This window comes from Notamacropus eugenii, chromosome 1 (assembly GCF_028372415.1).
Source record: "Notamacropus eugenii isolate mMacEug1 chromosome 1, mMacEug1.pri_v2, whole genome shotgun sequence".
NCBI lineage: Eukaryota > Metazoa > Chordata > Mammalia > Diprotodontia > Macropodidae > Notamacropus > Notamacropus eugenii.
The window spans coordinates 212,279,621-212,300,987 of NC_092872.1; the positions used below are offsets into that span (position 1 = coordinate 212,279,621).

At 39.1% G+C, this 21,367-nt stretch overlaps 1 protein-coding gene across 4 annotated transcripts in view; it reads right to left on the reverse strand.

Moving 5' to 3' along the window:
• Window positions 1–21,367, reverse strand: part of ALDH18A1 (aldehyde dehydrogenase 18 family member A1) — a 63,072-nt gene that overhangs the window by 23,845 nt on the left and 17,860 nt on the right. For 2 of the 4 annotated variants that reach the window (XM_072626189.1, XM_072626192.1), the window contains exons 3-10: window positions 15,949–16,098; window positions 15,763–15,867; window positions 12,359–12,517; window positions 11,658–11,748; window positions 5,476–5,600; window positions 3,541–3,685; window positions 2,885–2,958; window positions 2,316–2,415 (exon numbers count right to left, since the gene is read on the reverse strand). In XM_072626189.1, the coding sequence (XP_072482290.1) occupies window positions 2,316–2,415; window positions 2,885–2,958; window positions 3,541–3,685; window positions 5,476–5,600; window positions 11,658–11,748; window positions 12,359–12,517; window positions 15,763–15,867; window positions 15,949–16,068 (919 nt within the window). In that variant the 5' untranslated portion in view covers window positions 16,069–16,098. Of the gene's footprint in view, window positions 1–2,315; window positions 2,416–2,884; window positions 2,959–3,540; window positions 3,686–5,475; window positions 5,601–11,657; window positions 11,749–12,358; window positions 12,518–15,762; window positions 15,868–15,948; window positions 16,099–20,463; window positions 20,688–21,367 lie in introns of all 4 variants that reach the window. The other 2 variants (XM_072626188.1, XM_072626184.1) reach the window with 2 other exon arrangements.

Consider the following 21,367-nt stretch of genomic DNA (forward strand, 5'->3'; position numbering starts at 1 on the left):
ACATATTTAAAAGGTACAAGCTATACCTAAAAGATTTGCAGTTTCATGTGAAATCACCTTATTTTTAATTTTACACTATGAAAATGCTTGTTTTATTTAATAAGTAAAAATAAAATTTTTAAAAATAACTCAAAATATTCACTGGAAAATAAAATATTAAAGCTAAAGCTTAAATGCTTTGGCCACATAATGGGAAGATGGGGCTCACTGGATAAGACTGCTGTTGAGAAAGACTGAAGGCAAAAAGAAAAAGGGACAGCAGAAGATGAAATGGATAGATAGCATCATGGAAGCAACAAATGTGAACTTGGACAGACTTCAAGAGATAGTAGAGAACAGAAGGACCTGGTGTGCTATGGTCCATGGGGTCATGAAGAGTTGGACACAACCAAACAACAGAACAACCAAATAGGAAGCCACTGGTGTTTAATTAGTTGAGTGTGACACGATCGGATCTATCTTACAAAAAATTACTTTGTTTTGGCAGCAGCATAGGGAGAGAACTATGCAGAAAGATCAATTAAAAGACTAATGTTCAAGTGAGAAATTATGAGGGCCTGAACTCAGGCAGTGTAGTTGTGAAAGATGTAGAAAAAGAAATTACAAGATTTGGAAACAGATCAGAAACACAGGATGAGCTAGTGGGAGGAAGCTAAAAGGATGATAAGGTTGTGAACCATATGACCAGAAGGACAGCAATACTCTCAAACTAACAGGGAAATTGGGAAAGTGAATTTTGGGGGAAAAGAGAATGATTTCTGTTTTCAATATGCCTGGTTTGAAATGCCTATGGGACATCACGCTTGAGGCAACCAACCACAGGTGGTGATATGATAACGGAGCTCAAGAGAGAGGCGAGGGCTGGAGAAACAGATGTGAGAAACATCTGCAGAGAGATAACTGAACCTATAGGAGTTAATGAGGTCACCAAGCAAAACGGCATAGGAGAAGAAAGTCATGGCCTGAGCCTCAGGGGGGTGATATGAATGATGATGGAGCAGACAAGACTGAAGAGTGTTCAGAGAGCTGGGAGAAAAATCCAGAGAGAACAGTCATGAAAACCCACAGAGGAGCAAGAATCCATAAGAAGGTAGCCAGTGTCAAATGCTGCAGAGAGGGCAAGAAAGCCAAGTCTCTGAGCTTTGGTTTCCTGACCGACAAAATAGGAACAAAAATAACTAGAATACCTCTGTTTCAGGGCTGAGAATCAAATCAGATAATTTGTATTAGTCTTCACAAACATTAAGTGTTCTATTATGATTGTCAGCTAAGCTCCACTGTTCCTTTCACAGCCATACTATTAACTCCCATTTACTGGTAACACCCTTCTGGATAACAACCTTCCCCTTCCTTCTGGGTACACTGTGCCCCAGTCAGCTCTCCTAAGACACTCACCTCAATAAGCACATCCACAAGTCTTCCAGCTCTCAAGTCCACAACTCACTAACCTCAGACCACAGAATAGTCTCTTAACCTTTCTGTAATTGAGGGGATCAGGCTAAGTGACTGGGAAAAGCTTCCAGCTTTAAAATCTGCCACGACTAAAGAGATTCAAGAGGATAACAACCTACAGATCAGAACAAAAGAGGAGCCCCACATACTCTGAGTACTAGCCTCTTTCTTAGGGTAACAACCTCCACTTGGTCGTATAAGTCTGATTATGCTTGTTTTTAGACAAAGGCTAGCTATTAACAAAAGCAGTCATTACATCACAGTCACACGTCATGAAGATCCAGAAGGAGAGAGAATGATAGAGAGAGGCTGTGGACAATGTATAGCCACCTATGAAGCAGAACCTAGACCGCCATTATTTCACAGATCAGAGGTGTCAAACATGCATCCTGAAACACTCCAAAGTGTGGACCAAACCAGATTAAAATGTAATGGGGAAATATTTAACAAAATAATTAAAAATACAATATAAATAATGTTAAGATGTGGTTTTCTAAGTCAGTATGTAGTCCACAAGGATCCTTATGTCAAGTTTCGTTCCCCTTGTTTCTATGTGAGTTTGACATTATTGTCATAGACCATCAACCACCTCGTATGGAACTGCAAACTCTACAAATATTCAATATTTATCAGCTGACAACAGGACCGGTTATAGTAACCTATGACTTTGTTTACCAATTCTACAAAAGTTTCCAATCTAGGTCTCCAGCTAAACAGACAAATACTAATGTAGTGTTTCCCTACGTTTCTTGAAATAGTATTTTTTTCTTTATTTTAGCGCAATTTCTGCCATGACAGACTTTCTTGGAAAGAACACAAATTGGGGGGCTGTGGGTGAGAAAGTATTACATGAGTTACCTTACCTTTAACCTCTGCCTCTTCCAAATCTTTCTTGTTGGCCAACAGGATCTCTTCCCGCTTGTCAGTCAGGAGATCAGCAAGACGATAGATAATTTCCGCTCTCTGGAGAGAAAGGCAGGAGTTTGAGAGCTGGAGACAAAGAATGCACCCCTCACATCACCACCATGAGATGCCCTCTTCCTAAAGTGACATTTCAACAGTCTGGCAACAATCAACAATCCCCTAATGTCAGTGATTTTTTTCTTCCCATTTTCTCATTTCTTACCTCTCCTCAATTACTCCTCCTTTATTCCTTTACATTCCTTTCCCTTTCTTTATGAAATATTTATTGAGCAACTGCAAGAAAGCGTGCTGTAGAAATCCCATGAATGCCATACCGCAGGCTGGAGTCCACATAACCAGCATGAAACGCATCTCATTAGAAAGACCACCCGCTAGGCCACTTTCTCTCCATAACAATAACTGATCTCTAGACGGAGCTGTAATGTTTGCCAAGTATCCAGCCAACTGGAAAGACCAGACCTGCTAATGTACCTATTTCTCTAGAAGCAACATGGAAAAATCAACTCACCTGCTCAGGCATCAAAGTGGCCAAAGTCCTTCCTCCAGATCGAGCCATCTCTCCCTGCTGTTCAACGGTGGGGCCTGCAAACAAATGAGAAAGACAGTCATCTGCAGGTCAGAAGGGGAGGAGCAGCTTATTTACATTTGGCATCCCAGGATCAGTCTAAACTACTGTGTGGGAAAAAGGAGCAATGGATGAACTCAATAATGAAAATAAACTTTGCTATACACTCCTAGGAGTTCATGCATTTAGTGGACAGTTTATGCTTCTCCTTTATATCCTACTTTGACTTAATTTCCCACAGAAAATGTATTTATTTAGGAACTCATTTTCTGAAACCAGGTGATTCATTCTTCTAACAGTTACCTAGGGGGAAGCGGAAGTGCTGCTGAGTAGAGAAGAAGGAGCCACGAAGGACTATGACATGTAATGGGCAGGCAAAAAAAAGAGGCAGACTGAAATTTTACTAAGGCATCTAACTGCCAGCAGTTTTCAAAAATTGATCATAAATTGTTTAATATTTTAAAAAATCAACTGAATGTATCTTCTTTGCCCAAGTAACATTCAACGCTTCAAATTCCTGTTTTCTGGGCTTCTGATCTATTCAGATGAATGTCAGTTATTCACTCACAAGTTATGTGATCTCACAAATTTCCACTTACCTGCAGGTTTCACCTCTGAAAAGAAAGTGCCAACTTTTTTACCCTCTACGATGTCTGTAATGACGTGACCTGAGACCTTAGGATGGGTGCCATTAGCAATCACAACAGAGGTTCCACCCTGGAGAGCCCAGAGCGCAGCCTTCACCTAATAAAAGAAATATCCAGGTAACAGATCCACAACTTGTCAGGGTTCAGTCAACCAGCCAACCAGCCCACAATTTTTGGCACTGACTGTTCTAGATGCTACGGAGCCACAAAAGAATTCCTTACTTAAAGAATTCACAACTTGGAAGTCAAACATATAAGCCTGGAAATTCATGAACAATACTGCAAAAAAGATTTAACAACACTCACAAAGAAATACATAAGCAAGTAAAAATTAATATGATACAAATCATATAATGGACTGTGAACTGAGCTTCAGGAAAAATTTCCCAGCCAGGATTTGAAGGTAGGTTCATGATTCATAACTTTATGAATAAGTGACTTTATTAGCTGGGAAGGAAGGAAGAGTCTCTTGTGAAGAGCTTTAAGTGACAAATGGAAGTTTCTATTTGATCATAAAAGTTAAGAGAGAGCCACTGGAATTTATCGAGTAGGGCTTGGGGGGAGGGGGAGGGGGAGAGGGTGTGTGTGGGTGTGTGTGTGTGTGTGTGTGTGTGTGCGCGCGCGCGCGCACATGTGCATATGTATGTGTGTGTGTGTGACAGAGAAACAGAGAGAGAGAGAAAGAGAGAAAGAGAGAGAGAGAGATAGCTAGACTTTCACTTCAGGAAAGAACCACTTTGGTAGCTGCATGAAGGACAAATTAGAGTGAAGAAAGTCCTGAGACAGGAAATGTGAGCAGACAACTATTGTAAAACTATTGTAATAATTCAGGGGAAAAGTGATGAGGGCTGGAAATAAGGTAGTGGCTATATAAGCAAATAAAAGGGGATGTATATGAGAGATGCTGTGGAGGTAGAAATAAGAAAAACTGGTCAACAACTGGTTATACAGGGTGAGAATAAAGCACACATGAAGACACTGAGGTAGTTAGTGTGGGTATCTGGAAGGATGGTTATGCCCTGAACACTGATAGGAAAATTCAGAAGAGGCATGAGTTAAAGGGGAAAGAGAATGAGATTTATTATGGACAAAGTGAGTCTGAGACATCTAACATGGGACAATGAATCTGAAATATTCAAAAGGCAGGTGGTGATGGAGGACTTGGGAGAGAAACCAGGACTGCATGTACAGATTTGGGGCTCATGTGCCCAGAGAAAACCACTGAATCCAAGGGAGATGATGAGCTCAAATGAGAGTATACAAAGAAAAGAGTCTTAAGGTAGACCTCGTTAGTGGATGTGAGATGTGGCTGAGAAGGAGTAAATAGGTTAAGGAGTAGAATCACAAAAACCTAGACAGTAGAGAGTTTCCAGGAGAAGGTGGTCAATGGTGTCAAGAGTTGCAGAAAGATCAAGAAGTGTAAGGACTGAAAAGAGGTTGGCAGATTGGACAATTAAGAAATCACTGATAACTTGATAACACTGATGACTTCAGTGAAGTCAGGACGTCAGAAACAATACTGCAAAAGGTTAAGAAGCAGTAGTTAACAAGTATATTTTTAGAAGCATCCTTTACTTGATACGATTATCTGATAATTTTTAGATCTCTATATGCAAAATGAACTAGAGAGATAGCTTCTCTGTTCTGGATAAAATATACAAAACCTAAAATACCACAAATTGCGATGATCATCTCATTACTTAATGAAGTAATCTTGCTATGAAAAATGGTACATGCTGAAAACTCAGGGAGTTCTCTTTCTCTAAGACTCTTAAAGGACAGTTGAAGGATCCTATGTTCACAAAAGTGACTTAAGACATCAGACATCTTAAAGTGATTTAAAATAATTTTATTTTATAGTTTAACAATTGCCAATTCTCTTCCTACCTTGGCCTCCATGCCACCCAGTCCTACTCTGGACTTAGTTCCAAATGTCACAGATTGCTGGTCTCCAGGGTAAAAAATATCAATGAGTTTGGAATCATCAGATCCTGGAGGACGGTCAAAAAGACCTGAAATGAAGATTGTAAAGTCCATTATGTCATATTCTTTAAAAGACAGATAGGAAGAGATAGGAAAACAGGACACAAACCAATGTACCCACATGCACCCAACAAAACTTTCCCATTGACCTCTTAAACAAGATTCAAAACAGTACCAGCAATGGAAAACTGATTTTTTGAAATCTACTCAATTCAAAAAATAAAATCAATTTATTTGTTAGAATATTATCAGTTAGTTTAATGCAAAATTAATTTAATAAACTTATAAGTTAAAAAAACATATTTCAGCTTTCTAACATCACAATATAAGTTGGCTGCTATCACTACTGTGAACCCCTGGACAGGAAGCTAACACATCCTGACAAGTCCTGCACTATTTTTAGGGAGCACCAAGCTGGTTAAAACACTAATATTCAGTCATTAACTCACCCAAATCCTCACATTATCGCATCAAAACAGTCAGCAGAATCATTTGCCCAACTTCATAAATGAAGCAAGACTTGGGTACCAAAAAAAATGTATCTGATTAAAACTTATTTATGACCAACACCAGAACTCAAGTCTCATGACATGTGATTTCATGCTTACGTGTTGCTGTCTACATACTTTTTTATGAAACTGCAGTGTGGATAATTCTAAGCAAAAACTTTCTGAGGATTGCTGTGGTTGCATGATTTGTTTCAATCAAGTCAGATTCTCTGCAACCCCATTTGGAGTTTTTTTAGCAAAGATACTGGACTGGTTTGCCATTTCCTTCTCTAGCTCATTTTACAGATGAGGAAACTAGAGCAAAAAGGGTTAGTGACTTGCCCAGTGTCACAGAGGTATTAAGTGTCTGAGGTTGGATTTGAACTCAAATCCTCCTGATTCCAGGGCTGTTCTCTAGGTGCCTATCATTATTTGAATGTTCTCTGCTGACTCCCTTTCCTTTAACCATTACTCCAATCTATTTACATGAAATGCATGTGCTAAAACTCTGGGATGTCCCAGAGAGAAGACTTTACACCAAGGCATCTAGGTGATGTAGTGGCTAGCCACGCCTGGAGTCAGGAAGACCGGAATCTCCAACACTTACCATACATACTATTAGTGTGACCTTGGGCAAGACATTTAACCTCTGTTGCCTTGTCTATAAAAGCGAGGATAACAATAGTACTGACTTCTCAAGGTTGTTGTCAAGAACAAATGAAAGAATAATTTTGATGGATAGGGATTTGATCTTGATAGCTTAACGAAGGCATTAACATGTTCTGAAAATCTAGAGACCAATTTAGACTATTAATGGTTGGACAAATTTGTTTCCTAGAATCAGATATATCACCTTGCCATTCATTCCCTTTTCCTCACACTTTTTATCAACTAACTTAATAACCTAGCATAATCTCAGTTTATTCTTTAATCCTTATCAAATGTAGCGTCTAACACAGTGTCTTCCATACCTGGTGTTCACTAAGTATTTGTTCATTGAATAACTGAAATTAATTCTTCCCTGGGCTAGCTCAAACTCACCAGAGTTGAGAAACCTTTATGTTTTGCACATGCGCTAATTTATCAAACTGCAGTGAGAGGAAATGGCCCCCAAACTCCTTACAGCTAAAGCAATTATCTCTGAACATCACCAGGAGAAGAGGTGGTAATCAGTTCTGCTCTTCATCTCTCTTCTGATTGGCTAACTCATAACTCCCTAACGTGCTACAGATCCAATGACCACTTCCCCCTCCTCATCTCCCTGAGTTCTGGGTCAAAGATCTAGGGAGAGGGGAACAGTCAGAAGTGAGCTCAGGGTCTAGCTGAGTACTGAGCACAGAACGTGGCTCTGAGTCCAGGGGCAGAGCAGAGATTCAGTTCTGGCCTTTAGCCTAGCATATGAATGTGCAGTGGGATAACCAGATAAGAAGACCAAGACTGAAGGGGAGCCAGCAATTCAGTGACTCCCAACCTACAGAACCTCTCAGCAAGTTCACAGTGCCTGAGTACAGCAGCAATCTATTGAAATTCAATCATACACAAACCAGCAGACCTAACCAGAGTGAGGTATTTGCAGAGCTCAGACCAAGACAGTGGTGAACAGCCCTTTCTGTGGATCACACCAAAACCTGCAGGCTCTCCAGACTGAGCTATGAAAGCAGAAGGATATATGAGGACAGGAGCTTGGGCCAAAGATCAGTCATGCTCCCTCCACAGAAGCACACAGAACCTGGCAGTAACATAAAAGTCCAAAGTGCAAAGTTAGGCAGGAAGAATGAGCAAATAAGAAAGAACCTGACCATAAAGTGCTACAATGGTGACGGGGAAACCTAAGACAAACTCAGAAGATGAAAAGGACTTGAAAATATTTATAAATGTTTTTATAAATTATATATATATATATGATCTTAATAAAAATGCAGAATTCCTAGAAGTTAAAAAAAAATTAAAAACCAAGCAAGAGCTAAGGAAAAAAAGATATGAAAAGGGAATTAACCACTTTATAGAAGAAGCACAAAAATCTCACTGAAGAAAACAAGTCCTTGAGAATTAGAATTGGTCAAATGAAAGCTACTGACAGCACAACAAATAAAAAAACAAAGTCAAAAGACTAGAAAAAATAGAAGGGGTAAGTATCTCCTAGGAAAAGCAACTAACCTGCAATCAAGGAGAGATAGTTTCAGAATTACTTGACTGCCTGAAAACCATGAACTAAGGAAAAATAAGGGGGGGGGGGGGGGGGCGCTGAACATGATATTTCAAGAAATCTTAAAAGAAAGTTTCCCAGTTATCTTAGAGCCAGAAGGAAAAGAAGAAAATTGAAAGACTTCATCAGCCAAATCTTGAAAGAAACCCCAAAATGAAAACTCCCAGGAATATTATAGCCAAAATCCAGAACTCCCAGGTAAATGAAAAAAATACTGCAAGTAGCCAGAAACAAAACCATTCAGGTACTAAGGAGCTACAGTTAATACAACAAACAATTTGGCAGCCACCACTATGAAGTAAAGGAAGAGAGAGCTCAAAATAGGATATTCAGAAAGCAAAATAACCTTACCCACATTCTGAGTATAATCTTACAGTTGAAAAAAATAGACTTTAATGAAATTCAGAACTTTCAATTCCTGATGAAAAGACCAGAGCTGAGTAGAAAATCTGACATACAAATACAAGAGTTAAGAGAAGCAAAATAAGGTAATAAATAAGAATGAGAAATCATAAAGGACTACAAGGTAGAGAAGAGGAATGCACTGGCAGAAAGGTAAAGGAAGAGCTCAAATGGGGAAAATTAATAACTCGAGTATGTCAGAAAGAGTTTATACAACAGAGCAGTGAGTGGGGGGAGCAGCAACATTTGACCCTCCTTCTCATCTGAACAGGTTCAAGGAAGGAAGAATTCACATAAGCACAGCTGGATACAGAAATTTATCTCAGCCAACTGGGAAAAGGGTTAAAGGAAAAGAAAGCAGGGAATAAGAGTGAGGGTAGACTAAATGAAGCAGTGGTCAGAAGCAAAATTTAACTCAAAGAGGGGACAGGGGAAAAAGAGAAGAAAAAATATAATAAAACTGGATGGAAGGAAATAGTTAGGAATAATAACTATGAATATGCATAGGATGAACTCACCCATAAAATGGAAGCGGACAGTAGGATGAATTAGAAACCAGAATCCAACAATATGTTGCTTACAAGAAACACATTTGAAATAGAAAAATACTCATGAACTTAAAATAAACAGAATCTATTATGCTTTAATTGAAATAAAGACAAGGGTGGCAAATATCTCAAAGTAAAAGCAAAAACAGACTTAATTAAAAGATATAAACAGGGAAATTACACTTTAAAAGATATGATGATGATGATGATGATGCAATGAATATCATTACTGACTATATATGCACCAAATGGCATACTATCTAAATTCTTAAAACAAAAGTTAAATCAGTTGGAAAAGGAAATAGTAAAACTAGAATAGTGGGGGATCTCAATTTATCTTTCTCAGACCTAGATAAATCTAACCATAAAACAACCAAAAAAGGAGTTAGACATGAGTAGAAATTTAGAAAAGTTAGACTTGATAGACTTCTGGAAACTATTAATGAGAACAGAAAAGAACACACCTATTTCTCAACTGTACATAGCACTTTCACAAAAACTGATAATACAATAGGGCATAAAAACCTCACAAATGCAGAAAAGCAGTATTAAATTTTAGATTAAATATTAAATTTTCTAATCATAATGTAATGAAAATTATATTTCATAAAGGGTCTTTGAAGAATAGATGAAAAAATTAATTGGAAACTAATTTAATACTAAAAAAGGCTGAATCAAATAAATTGTAGTATCAATAATTTCATTAAAGATAATGACATCACAGAAAACATACCAAAATTTGTGATGCCAAAGCAGTACTTAGCAGAAAATTTAGATCTCTAAGAATTTTCATCAACGAATGAGAGAAAAGGCAGCACAATGAATTGGTCATACAATTTAAAAAACTAACAAAACATCAAATTAAAAACTCCTAATTAAACACCAAAATAGAAATTTTGAAAATCAAAGGAAACAGCTGTCAATTTGTGGCACAGATTAGGTATGCAATATTCAGAAGCAAATGAATACAATAAATTCAATGATCTCAGCTACTGGGCAAAAATTCACTAGTCAACAAAAATTGCTGGGATACCTGGAAAGTAGGCTGGCAGAAACTAAGTATAGATTAATATCTCACACTGTAAGTCAAGATAACCTCAAAATGGATCCATGATTTAGACATAAAAAATGACAATTAGTGGAACATGGAAGAAATTACTTGTCAGTCTATGGCTAAAGGAAGAGTTTCATGACCAAACAAGAAATAGAGAGGTTCACAGGATACAAAATGGATAATTTTAATTACATAAAAATAAAAAGTTTTTGCACAAACAAAACCAGTGCAGCTAAGTTCAGAAGAAAAGCAGGAAATGTGGAAGAATCTTTGCAGCAAGTTTCTCTGATAAAGGTCTCATTGCTAAGATATACAGGGCACTGAGTCACATTTTTCTGATTCAAGAAAGAGTCGTTCTTCCAGCAATAATGGACTATTGGATATGAAGGATATGAAGAAGCACTTTCAGAGGAAGAAATCCAAGCTATCAATAGCAATGTGAAAAAAATGCTCTAAAACACTAATAATTAGAGAAATGCAAATTAAAACAATTCTGAGGTACCACTTCCTACACATTAGATTGGATAACATGACAGAAAAGGAAAACGAAAAATGAAGGAAGGGTGATAGGAAAACAGATACACTAATGAATTGCTGAATTGGTCTAACCATTCTGGAAAGCAGTTTGGTAATATGCCTCAAAAACTATTGACCTGTGACCCAGTGATATTATCAGGTGTCTACCCCAAAGAGATTAAAGAGGACAAGAACCTATATATTCAAAAATATTTATTGGTAGTGGTAAAGAATTACAAAGTGAGAGGTATTTATCCATTGGGGAATGGCTAAACAAGTTATGGTATATGCAATACTATTTTCCTGTACGAAATGATACAGGGGATGATTTTACAAAAAACTTGAGAGGACTTATATGAACTGAGCAGAACCAGGAGAAGAATTTTTACAGTAACAACAATTATCATAAAGACAATGAACTTTCAAAGTCGTAGTAACTCTGATGAACATAACGACTCACTAGATTCAACAGGACACACAAAGAAACATGCTATCCACCTCCAGATAGAGAGCTGATGGACTCAGAGTACAGATTAATTTCCTTTGTTCTTTTTCTGGACTTGGCTAATGCACAAATTTCTTTCGTTTAACTATATATAATTTGTAATGGGTTTTGTTTTTCTTGCCTTCTCAATGGTTGGGGGAGGGAGTCGATTCAGAACTGAAAATAAAATGAAACTAAATATTTTTAAAAAGTGAGGAAAGACCTAGAGTCAGTGAGGAAGAAGCTGTGCCAAACTCTAGGAAGAAGAAGAAAATGGAGAAAGGTACTGCAGTGTGTACCCAGTTCCAAAACTATTAAGTAATCTTAGACAACACTCAGTGGATTTAGATGTGGTCACAGACGAAAAGAAAAAAATATTACCACATACCTTCTACATCTGAAAGCACAATCAAGAGGTCAGTTTTCATTTCCACAGCAAGACGGGCAGCCAAACTGTCATTATCTTTAACACTAATGACCTAGAATTCAGGTAAAATGCCATGAATGAACCATACTATCTAAAAAGGGACAGAGATCAGCAAGAAGCTGTGGTCAAACAGCAAAAAAATAAAGCCAAAGTCCCTGCAGTCTAAGCTACAGTCTTCTCTGCTCATTCTTCCTGAGAAAAATGCAGTGGAAAACCAGACCTAGAGTGAAAGGACCCCCCTCCAATCCTGCCTCCACCATTAGTTTGCCTGGGTGTCTTTGGAAAAGGTACTTCTGCTCTCTGGGCCTCAGTTTCCTCATCTCTAAAGTGAAGGGTCGAGCTACATGACTTCCAAGGACCCTTCTCCAACTCCCAGCCTCTGGTGCTATGACCCCTCTTTGAAGCATCACGCAGCTTCCCACCTACTGTACAAGTTTAGTAAGTTATATTCCTAGGAACCTAGGCCATTTGAGCCTACTGAAATTCTTCCTGTCACTCAGTGCTCACGACCAGACTCTTTCATCTTCATGATCTCATCCTCCTTGATGAATTCTTCACCTCACTCTCATCAATGCTTTCAGATCTTGGGGTGGTTAGTACATGCAGCAGAGGCAGGCATTAGTAGCTCCAAAACATTCCACCCATAGGAATACTTTACCCACATTTACCCCCTGCAAGTCACTATTGGGCTCAGCTGGGGGGACAACAGCATCATTGGTGTTGACAATTGGGACAATGTTCATGCGTAGCAGCTCATGAAGTGTTCCATTGAGGTTCCGGCGTTTCTGCTCATCATGAAAATCCAGATTGGTCACTAAAATCTAAGGACAAATAAATAAAAAATGACAGACAGAAAGAATCAGAGAACCCTCAGGCTAAATACATATGGAGAAGATGCTACATCAAGTACCTAGCTAGGAAGTTAAGTCAAAGTGATAGTTATGTGGTAAACAGGGGCTTCTAGTACACCACACAATATGAAGTGGCTATCAATTTAGTGAGGATTCTTAAGCTTTCTTGTGGACCCCTTCTCAAAATATTATTAAATGCATAAAATAAAACCCACAGGATTACAAAGAAACCACTTATACTGAAATATGGTTATCAAAACATCTTTACAAACAATCTTACAGATCCCCCACTTAAAAATCCCTGCCCTAGTTCATGCTGGACCTTAGGATGCCACCCCATACTTTCAGAAGTCTGGTCAATCCTAAGGCCACCTTGAAGATTTAAGTACCTATGACCACTCATAAACAGATCTGATCTCCCTAAAACAGCTACTGGATCCAAACTCCAGGTTTGCAAACTGCAAACTAAGTACAAAGTAGTGTAAGGAAATACTAGCATGTGCGTCAAGTCAACATTTGCTAAGCACATCCTTCACCACTTTGACTCGTGATGTGTCTCATTCTGCTGAAATCTGTCCTTGCCATCAGTGTCACCACAAGAGTCATCCGAGTGATGGCCCTCCTCCTATCTCTCCCTCCTCTCTCCATCTATTTACTTTGTAGTATAACAATTAGGGAGCCAGGAGAACCTCAGAGTCCTGGAGGATCTGGCTGCAAGACCTGCCTCTTATACATACTGGTTGTGAGACTCTGAGCAAGGCCCCCGGGAACTCCTAATCTGTATTTGCCCAAGGAAGCCTCTGCCACAGACATTCTCCGTATCAATGAAATCAGAAGTCTAGTCTCCAAAATGGTGATACTGCCTTGCTACGTATCTCCCAGGATTTTTTAGAAAGATCAAAGGACATATTTGCGTATCGTTTTTTCAAAATTTACCAAATGCTATACTAATACCAGCTACTCATTCTTTCCCTGATAACTAAGGAAAAATGTTTAACATTAAGAATGGGAAAATGTCCAGGTAGCGTAGAGGGGGTAGTGACAAATGTAATATCTACCAGGGTCCATGCCATGGATTTTTTTCCCATAAAAACAAAGCTGTCCCTGAGGCTTGACTGGTCCAGGGGGCAATGGTTCTAGAACTGAAAGGATAAAAGTGCTGGTGATAATGGAGAGAATAGAAAAGAATAGTATAGAATCAAACTGGCAATGGAAAAAACTCTTAAAGAGGAGGGAGGAAAAAGAGTCTGAAAAAAGCCCAAAAAAGTTCTCTGAGAAAAAAGTTCTACATGTCACAGAGCCATGACCCTGACCATGGAGATAGGAAACTGACCCCTGAGCGGGAAGCAGGTGAGTTTGGAGAAATAAATCAGACCAGACAGCCTAGATTCCACAATGAAAAAATGAAACTTAGCAAACCTGTTTAAATCTTTGACAAGGTCACACAATTAATTTACTTAAGATTCACAGCAAGGTATGGACAAAGGCCTTTTGCAAGGATGATTAGAGAAGATAAGGGGCTACAGGACAAAAGTTAAAGTCCACTTAGAGATAAAAACTCCTGCAAGCAGCAGGAGCAAGAGGCCCATGAATTGCTATCTACAGAGAGATTAGGGAATAAGGTGAAACACTTGGATAACTATACAACAGAAACAACAGTTAAAGAGCCAAGATACTTAATTTTGAATGAGAAAGGGAGAGACAAAGAGAGAGACAGAGGCAAAAAAAAAAAAAGATAGAAACACAGAAAAATCAGAAATACAAGGACAGAAGGGGAGAGTGACCAAAAATGAAATAAGAGATAAGATACAGATATAAAAAGGAAGATGGGCAAGTTAGTAGATTTGTGGCAAATGTACTACATGTTGTCCACTGGTGCTATGGGCATCAGAAGAGAGCTGTCACTGCCCTTTTGAGCTTTCCAGAAACTTAAAATCCCTTCAGTGGCTCCCCGCAGCCTAAACGATTAACTTCTCAAATTGCCATTAGAGAAACTACAGCATGTGGACCCAGTCCATTTTGCAGTCTCAGCTCATGTATGCCATCCTGAACATTGCCCCAACAGGATGCTCAGTCCTATCCTGACCTCCTCCGGCCCTCTCTCCTGGGCACATATTTGTATGTACCATCTGACAACTCAGAGAGAACCTTTGTCTATATCTTCACATGAAGTCCTTCCTTTCCCTCAAGATCAGTGGTGGTAACCACTAGGTTTTCACAACCCTCCTTCCCTTTCTGTTCTGACTTCTCTGAGGCACTTTAGTGGGACATCTCCATTTGTGCTCATGTGTCATGACCTTGCTAAACTGTGAGCTCTCTAAGGGCAGGGAATGCAGCCTTTCAAAATCTTTGTGGCCTCACCACCTATCATACAGAAGGCACTTCATACTTAAGTGGATCGTTGAGTTCTGCAATAAAAATCAACTTGTCTATTTTTATTATGAAAGAATGTTTGAGCTGAATGAGACCTGAGAGATCCTCTAGTCCACTCCACTTAAAAGGTAAAAGTACAATCTTACAAGTCTGGCACCTGTGTGTAGGAATGACACTAGACACAGTGGTGAATGGAAAAGTGTGAGACTACCTGGTATCAGTCCTGACTCCTGCACACGCTGGTGACCCTGGACAAGTCTATCTGGGCCTGTTCCATCATCTGGAATGTTGGAGAGCTGGATGTGAGTTTAAGGGCCATAGTTAAAGAAGGGCCAGGCCTATGGAGAGGGGCCCTGGCCAAATATCAAGGAATCATAGCAAGAACACCAGAACCCTTGAGGTAATAATTACAACAAACTCTTTATTCTGGCAGGCACTTTATCAAACCAAAACTAATTAAAGAGTCTGCACAGGGATCCTATTATTAAGAGAGGCAGAAGCACAAAGGGAAAGCAAACCACCCTTGGTCTAAGGCAGCATGCAGGGGGTGTCACAGGGCACAGAGCACAGGGCCTGACATCAGGGAGTTCGAGATTCAGATCTGACTTCAGACACCCTAGACAAGTCACCTAACCTCTGTCTGCCTCGGCTGTTAAATGTGGATAACAGCACCTACTCCCAGGGCTGTTGTGAGGGTCAGATGAGACACTGTTTGAAAAGTGCTTAGCATGGTGTCTGATACATACTGATGTGTTCTCTTCCTTCTACCTTAAGCTACTAAATTCACAGAAAAGTTGAAGATGAACTTCTAGGCTTGTTCATTCAGTGTGACAGACTCTCACCTGAGCAGCACAGATGCTATACTGTGTGAACATTGCCTCATAGAGGGCCATCAGCCCACTCTGCCCAGCAGCTGCACAGGCTCGTGCCTCTAAGACAGGAATCGCCTGCAACAGATCCACAAGATAGCATGTTTTTAGGAAGAATAAGAGGACTTCTTTAAGCATCCTGAGCACTCATGGACCCACCATTTCACTGAGCTGATTCTGTCCTGAATGCAGGGCTTGCCGCACACTCTGAGACAAGAGGATTTCATGCCGCAGTCGCTGCTTTCCAAAAGCTACAGCCCCACTGGTGACCAGGATCATCTCTCGGCCTTGATTCTGTAGCACCGACACCTGCCAGGAAGAAAAGATATAAGCCCAGGGATCCTCTCCACTGTCACAAAGGGATTAGACTAGAAAATCTTTAAGGTTTCCTTTTAGCTCTGTGATTCAGGTACTCAGTCATTAGCTCTAAAATAGAGGGCCAAGGGCAGGTACCATCATGTACTGAGCAAAAGCTGGTCCTACTCCTCCTTTCATGTTTTAATCTTGATTTCAGGAGTGAAAGCACTGGTCAGCCTATACCTACCCCTAGAGTCTCCTTGGAGATAAAATCCTGTACTGATCACCACGAACCACTGAGGACCAGGTGTAGGGCTGTGGCTTCCTGCCTAAACCTAGGTGCAGGAAATCTAATCAGTATGAGAAAGCCTAGATAATTCACCACTATCAGACTATTTAGTGCTAGTTTCTAATGTCTGACTAGTTCCTGTATCGTTATTTTACTAAGAAAAACTTTGTGATTCTTAAGTATTATACCAGTCCTGATCTAGTGATTGGTTCTTGCCATTCCTATTGGATTTCCTATAAGGGAACCTGGTAGTCTGTCAAAAGGGTTTCTAGTCTCTTCAGCCAATTAATCCAATATAATTAAATTGCCAGATTCCTTATCTGAAACTGTTTTCATTATGTTACTTCCTTGCTCAAAAAATCTTCATTACCTCTACCCCATCTCCTTTAACTGACCTCCAAGACCCTCTAGAAAAGTGTATGTGAACTTGTTTTTTTTAATATTCTGACAACTGTATTTCAACTTAGTTTCCTTTATAATACTGTTAATCTTATTTTATGCATTTAAGAAAATTACTCTGAGATAGAGTCCTCAGATTCTATCAGACTGCCAAAGGCATCTAGATAAAGGGAATAGTATGTGAAAAAATAAAAACGTGGTGAGAACATAAAGAGCAGAGCAAAGCGTAGTCCAGTTGGATGAGGGCACAGATCCCTGAAGGGAAGGAGTACAAGATGACACATGATTATGGAGGGCACTAAATATCAAAAGGAGCCAGAAGGTTCCTCAGTTCAAACTGGTACCCTGGGTACATCATAACCCCTGGTAGTAATGAAACATCCTTGAGGGAAAACCTGCCACTTTCCAGTCTCTGTGTGGTCAGTGTCTCAGACTCAGCCCAGCAACACACTCAGGGGAGGTCTTCAAGTTAGTGAGCCGGAAACTGCCAAAAAGCTTGGGAAAATAACTTGACCAGATCAATGCAAAAAGATAACATCTAATAGCACAAAATTGCTTTGGAGGCAGAAAGACCTATTAAGAATCTACTTCAATTTTTATATGAGGAACAGAGGTTAATAAGACAAAATGGACAATTTTTAATACACAAATGTAGATTCCTTCCTTGGCCTTTGCCTCACTGGAACCAAAGGTCTAGATTAAGACTTTCCTCCTAGGAAAGAATAAGGCTGAAACATGACGGACACCCCATACCTGACAGCAGTACTTGAAGGAGAAAGAGCAAAGTATTAGAAAGCTTCTGAAAACTGAAAAACTTGAAATCACATGACGAGAATGCTTGCAGAGATGAGAAAGATACTTTCATGATGGTTGAGACACCACTAAGCATATGTCAGGTTCATTCAATCTGCCTACTACTCAGAGAAAAGGTAGAAAGCCTTTGAAGTTTGTAAGGTGAGCAGTCAGTAAAGCAGACTGACAGGGAGGGGAGCAATAAGTGTGGAGAGAGAGGGAGAGACACGATTAGGCTGAACCATGTGTACAGGGATATAGTACATCCTTAATAACAGTGAACATACCTACTGGTACTGAACACAAACCAAAGATGACAAATTGTGATCAGCTGCTAGAAAGAGGAAACCCTTACATAAAATTCAACAGCATCCATATCAACAAAATCAATGCAGCTAGAATAAGAAGAAATGCTATTAATGGAGAGGAAAGAATTTTCACAGCCAACAGTTGTGAAATCTAATATCTAAAAAATATACAGAACTGATATAACTATATAAACCAAAGAGAATTTCTCAACTGGTACATGGTCAAAAGATAAGAACAGGCAGTTTTCAAAAGAAGAAATAGAAGCTATCAGAAACCATATGAAAGAATGTTCCAAATCATTAATCAAAAAAGCAAAAATTTTAAAACCTCTAAATTTCACTTCACATCATAAAATTTGTAAAGATTACAAAAGAACAAAATGTTAAATATTGGAGGGTTGTGGGAATTCAGGAACATTAATATGCCATTGGAAGAACTATGCATTGGGCCTACTGTTCCAGAAGATACCAGAACTATACTAAAAGTCACAACTACATATACTCTTTGTCCCAGTAAGACCATTAAGGACACATATTCAAAGTCAAAGACGCAGGGACAAGTCCCACATGTATAAAAGTACCTATAGAAGTACTTTTTGTGGAAAGGAAAAGAGAAAGAAGGGAGGGAGAAAAGGAGAGAAGAAGGGAGGGAGGAAGAAGACAGAAAAGTGGGTATTCATCAATTGGGTAATGGCTGAACCAACATGGCAAATAAATGCAATGAGAAACTGCACACACGGAAATACAAACATGTAGAATTCTGAGAAACTTTAAACAACTTATATGAACCAATTCAAAAGTAAGCAAAACCTCTTGTTGTCTGAAAAAATTTTTAAAAAGTAAATAGAACCAAGTGGACAATTTACACAATAAGTGCAATAATATAACATAATGATAATAATAATATGATATATAGCACCGAAGAACATTATAAATCTGATTAATACAACAACCACCCTTGACCTAAGTGAACCAATGGAATGGCAATATACACCTTCCCTCTTCTCTCTACACAAAGGTCAGACATGGCCAATGTGCTGGTTTGGCTTAACTACATTTGTTTGTTACAAGTCAGGGTTCTACTGGCAAGGACAGCAGTGAAGGAAGAGTGTTACCAATGTTTAAAAAGTTTCAATAAAACATTTTCTAAGCTACTGAAACAGTACTATTTGTATGCAGACGGTGTGGCAACAACAAAGGCCTATGCGGGGTGGGGGGAGAGTGGCAGTGCAGTGCTATGAGGAAGACTGTGGCAGTAAAATAATAGGACTTGATAACTGACTGCTCAGACAACCCAAAGGCAAAAAACAAGTCATAGATGATGTCAAAGTTTTGAACAAAAGAGAAATGGAGAAATGGTGTTACCAATGACAGAAAGAGTTAAGTCAAAAGAAGATATTGAAGAAAAGATAATAAGCTTGTTTTAAGACATGTTATGTTTGAGATACTAGTGGGATGTCTAAGTCTCTTAGATGACTCTGGAGATGAAGATCTAGGGAATTATCAACACCGAGGTGGTAGCTGAAATGAGTGAATAAATGAAATGAGTGAAAATGACAAAGACAGAAGAAAAGAGGGCCAAGGGGAATGCCCTGTTTAAGGATTCAGGAAGAAGCTAAGGAGATACAGCTGGAGGCTTGACGAGAAAAGAAAAACATTCGAGAATAGCTGCTGCAGAGTCAAAAAATTACAGGAGAAGAAAAAAAGCAGGCTGCAGAACTCAGGTGACATTATGTACCACACATACATAGTGGGAGAAATCAGCCATAATTTGAGACTCTCTCCACAAGAAAACTGTAGGAAGTTCTCCAGAAATGGAGAGAAAATCAGGAACAGAAGAAGGTCCAGGGAGGGAAGGACACACTAAGACAAAGATAAAGTGAGAGCAAGGGACCAGAAGTCATACTGACAGCAAAGAACAAGTTTAAAGCAGGCAAGGAAGCTGGGAAATGTGAAAGGACAGAAGACTGGGGTCAGGGAGGGGAATTTTAAGATATAGGAACTTGAAGGTGGCAGTTTCATGAGATGCTGAGGATGCACATGAAGTGGAAAGGAGGTGCTGTGTCAACAAGTACCTTGAGAGTAAACTAGGAATAGACTAACAATTACTTTGTGAAAAAGGAAAGAAAAACAGAATAATCCTGTGTACCAACTTCACCTTAGAGGCTGTCCCCCAACATAAAAGCCTAATGAAAACAGCTCCTTCAAGACTTTTAGGTAAGGACTTTAAGAAATGTCCATGTATATTCATTCTATCACCACATACCACCTAAATAAACATATAGCACTTCTCTCTGAGGAATCAAAATCAAAAGTGAACTGAGTAGGTATAATACCATCACTGACACCCATTTTGCTGTTGGTGCCCTATATTGTTCACATCAACCTCCATTTTCTTATTTTACCACCGTGGTCTACACTGATGAAGGGACTGTCTAGATTTGCTCACTCAAATGTGAATTAGGAAGTTTTTTTTTTCAAGCTGGTATTTTTCAACTTAACAGTGATAACTGGAGCATGGTATTTAAGTCAGCAAGGATACAAAATTTCCAAGGGTGTGTGTGTGTGTGTGTATGTGTGTGTGATCACCTGTTCAACAATAGATGCCAGCCGCCCCAGTGCCAGGCCACATTCATCCCCTCGTGTCACCACAGCACTTCCAAGTTTCACCACAATCCTCTTGGCATGCTTTAGCTCACTCCGGTGGGCAAAAGGCTTGCCATGTGTACGAATGAGGGGCACTGTGATGAAGGGAATGTTGCTCCAAGAACGAGAAAATTTAAGTCTGAAGGCCGATTGTTGGATGAGACAATCTGGAGATCAGGGGAAAATAATATCCTTAACAAACAAAAACTTCCAACAAAATACAAGTCAAATAAAACAGCAACCTCCTGCTGCTAAAAAACAGTGGCTTGAACTCTACAATTCGATATCACTATTCAAACAATTCTGCTATTATGGCTGACTGACATTACTGAGTTGCCACAACAGATTTTTAGCATTATAAACAAGCGTGAGCTCAAGCCTGTGGAAGCATAAATTCTAGACTATTATAAAAACATACAGCACATAGAACACAAAAGATTCACACAGTTACACAGAAACAACTCAGAACAGGAACATTATTGTATTCATCTTTGGATCTTCCACATCTGCACGGTATGTATTATGTAATTATTTGCTGAAGAAAAGTAATGTGAAATAAAGTTTTAGCGGATAGGCTTTGAATCTCAGGATAAAGCATTTAAATTTTATCCTGAAAATAATATGGAATCAATTACTTTAAAAGATTATTTTGGCAGCTGTGAAAAGAATAGACTAGAAAGGGCTGAAAATGGAAGAAAGCAGGCCAATTAGAAGATTCTTAAGGCAAAAGGTAACGAAGGCCTTGAACTAGAGTGGTGGTAACATGAATCAAAATAAGGGGACAGATATAAGAGATGTTCTACAGATAAAACTTCCAACACTTAACAGACATTAGCAATAATGGAAT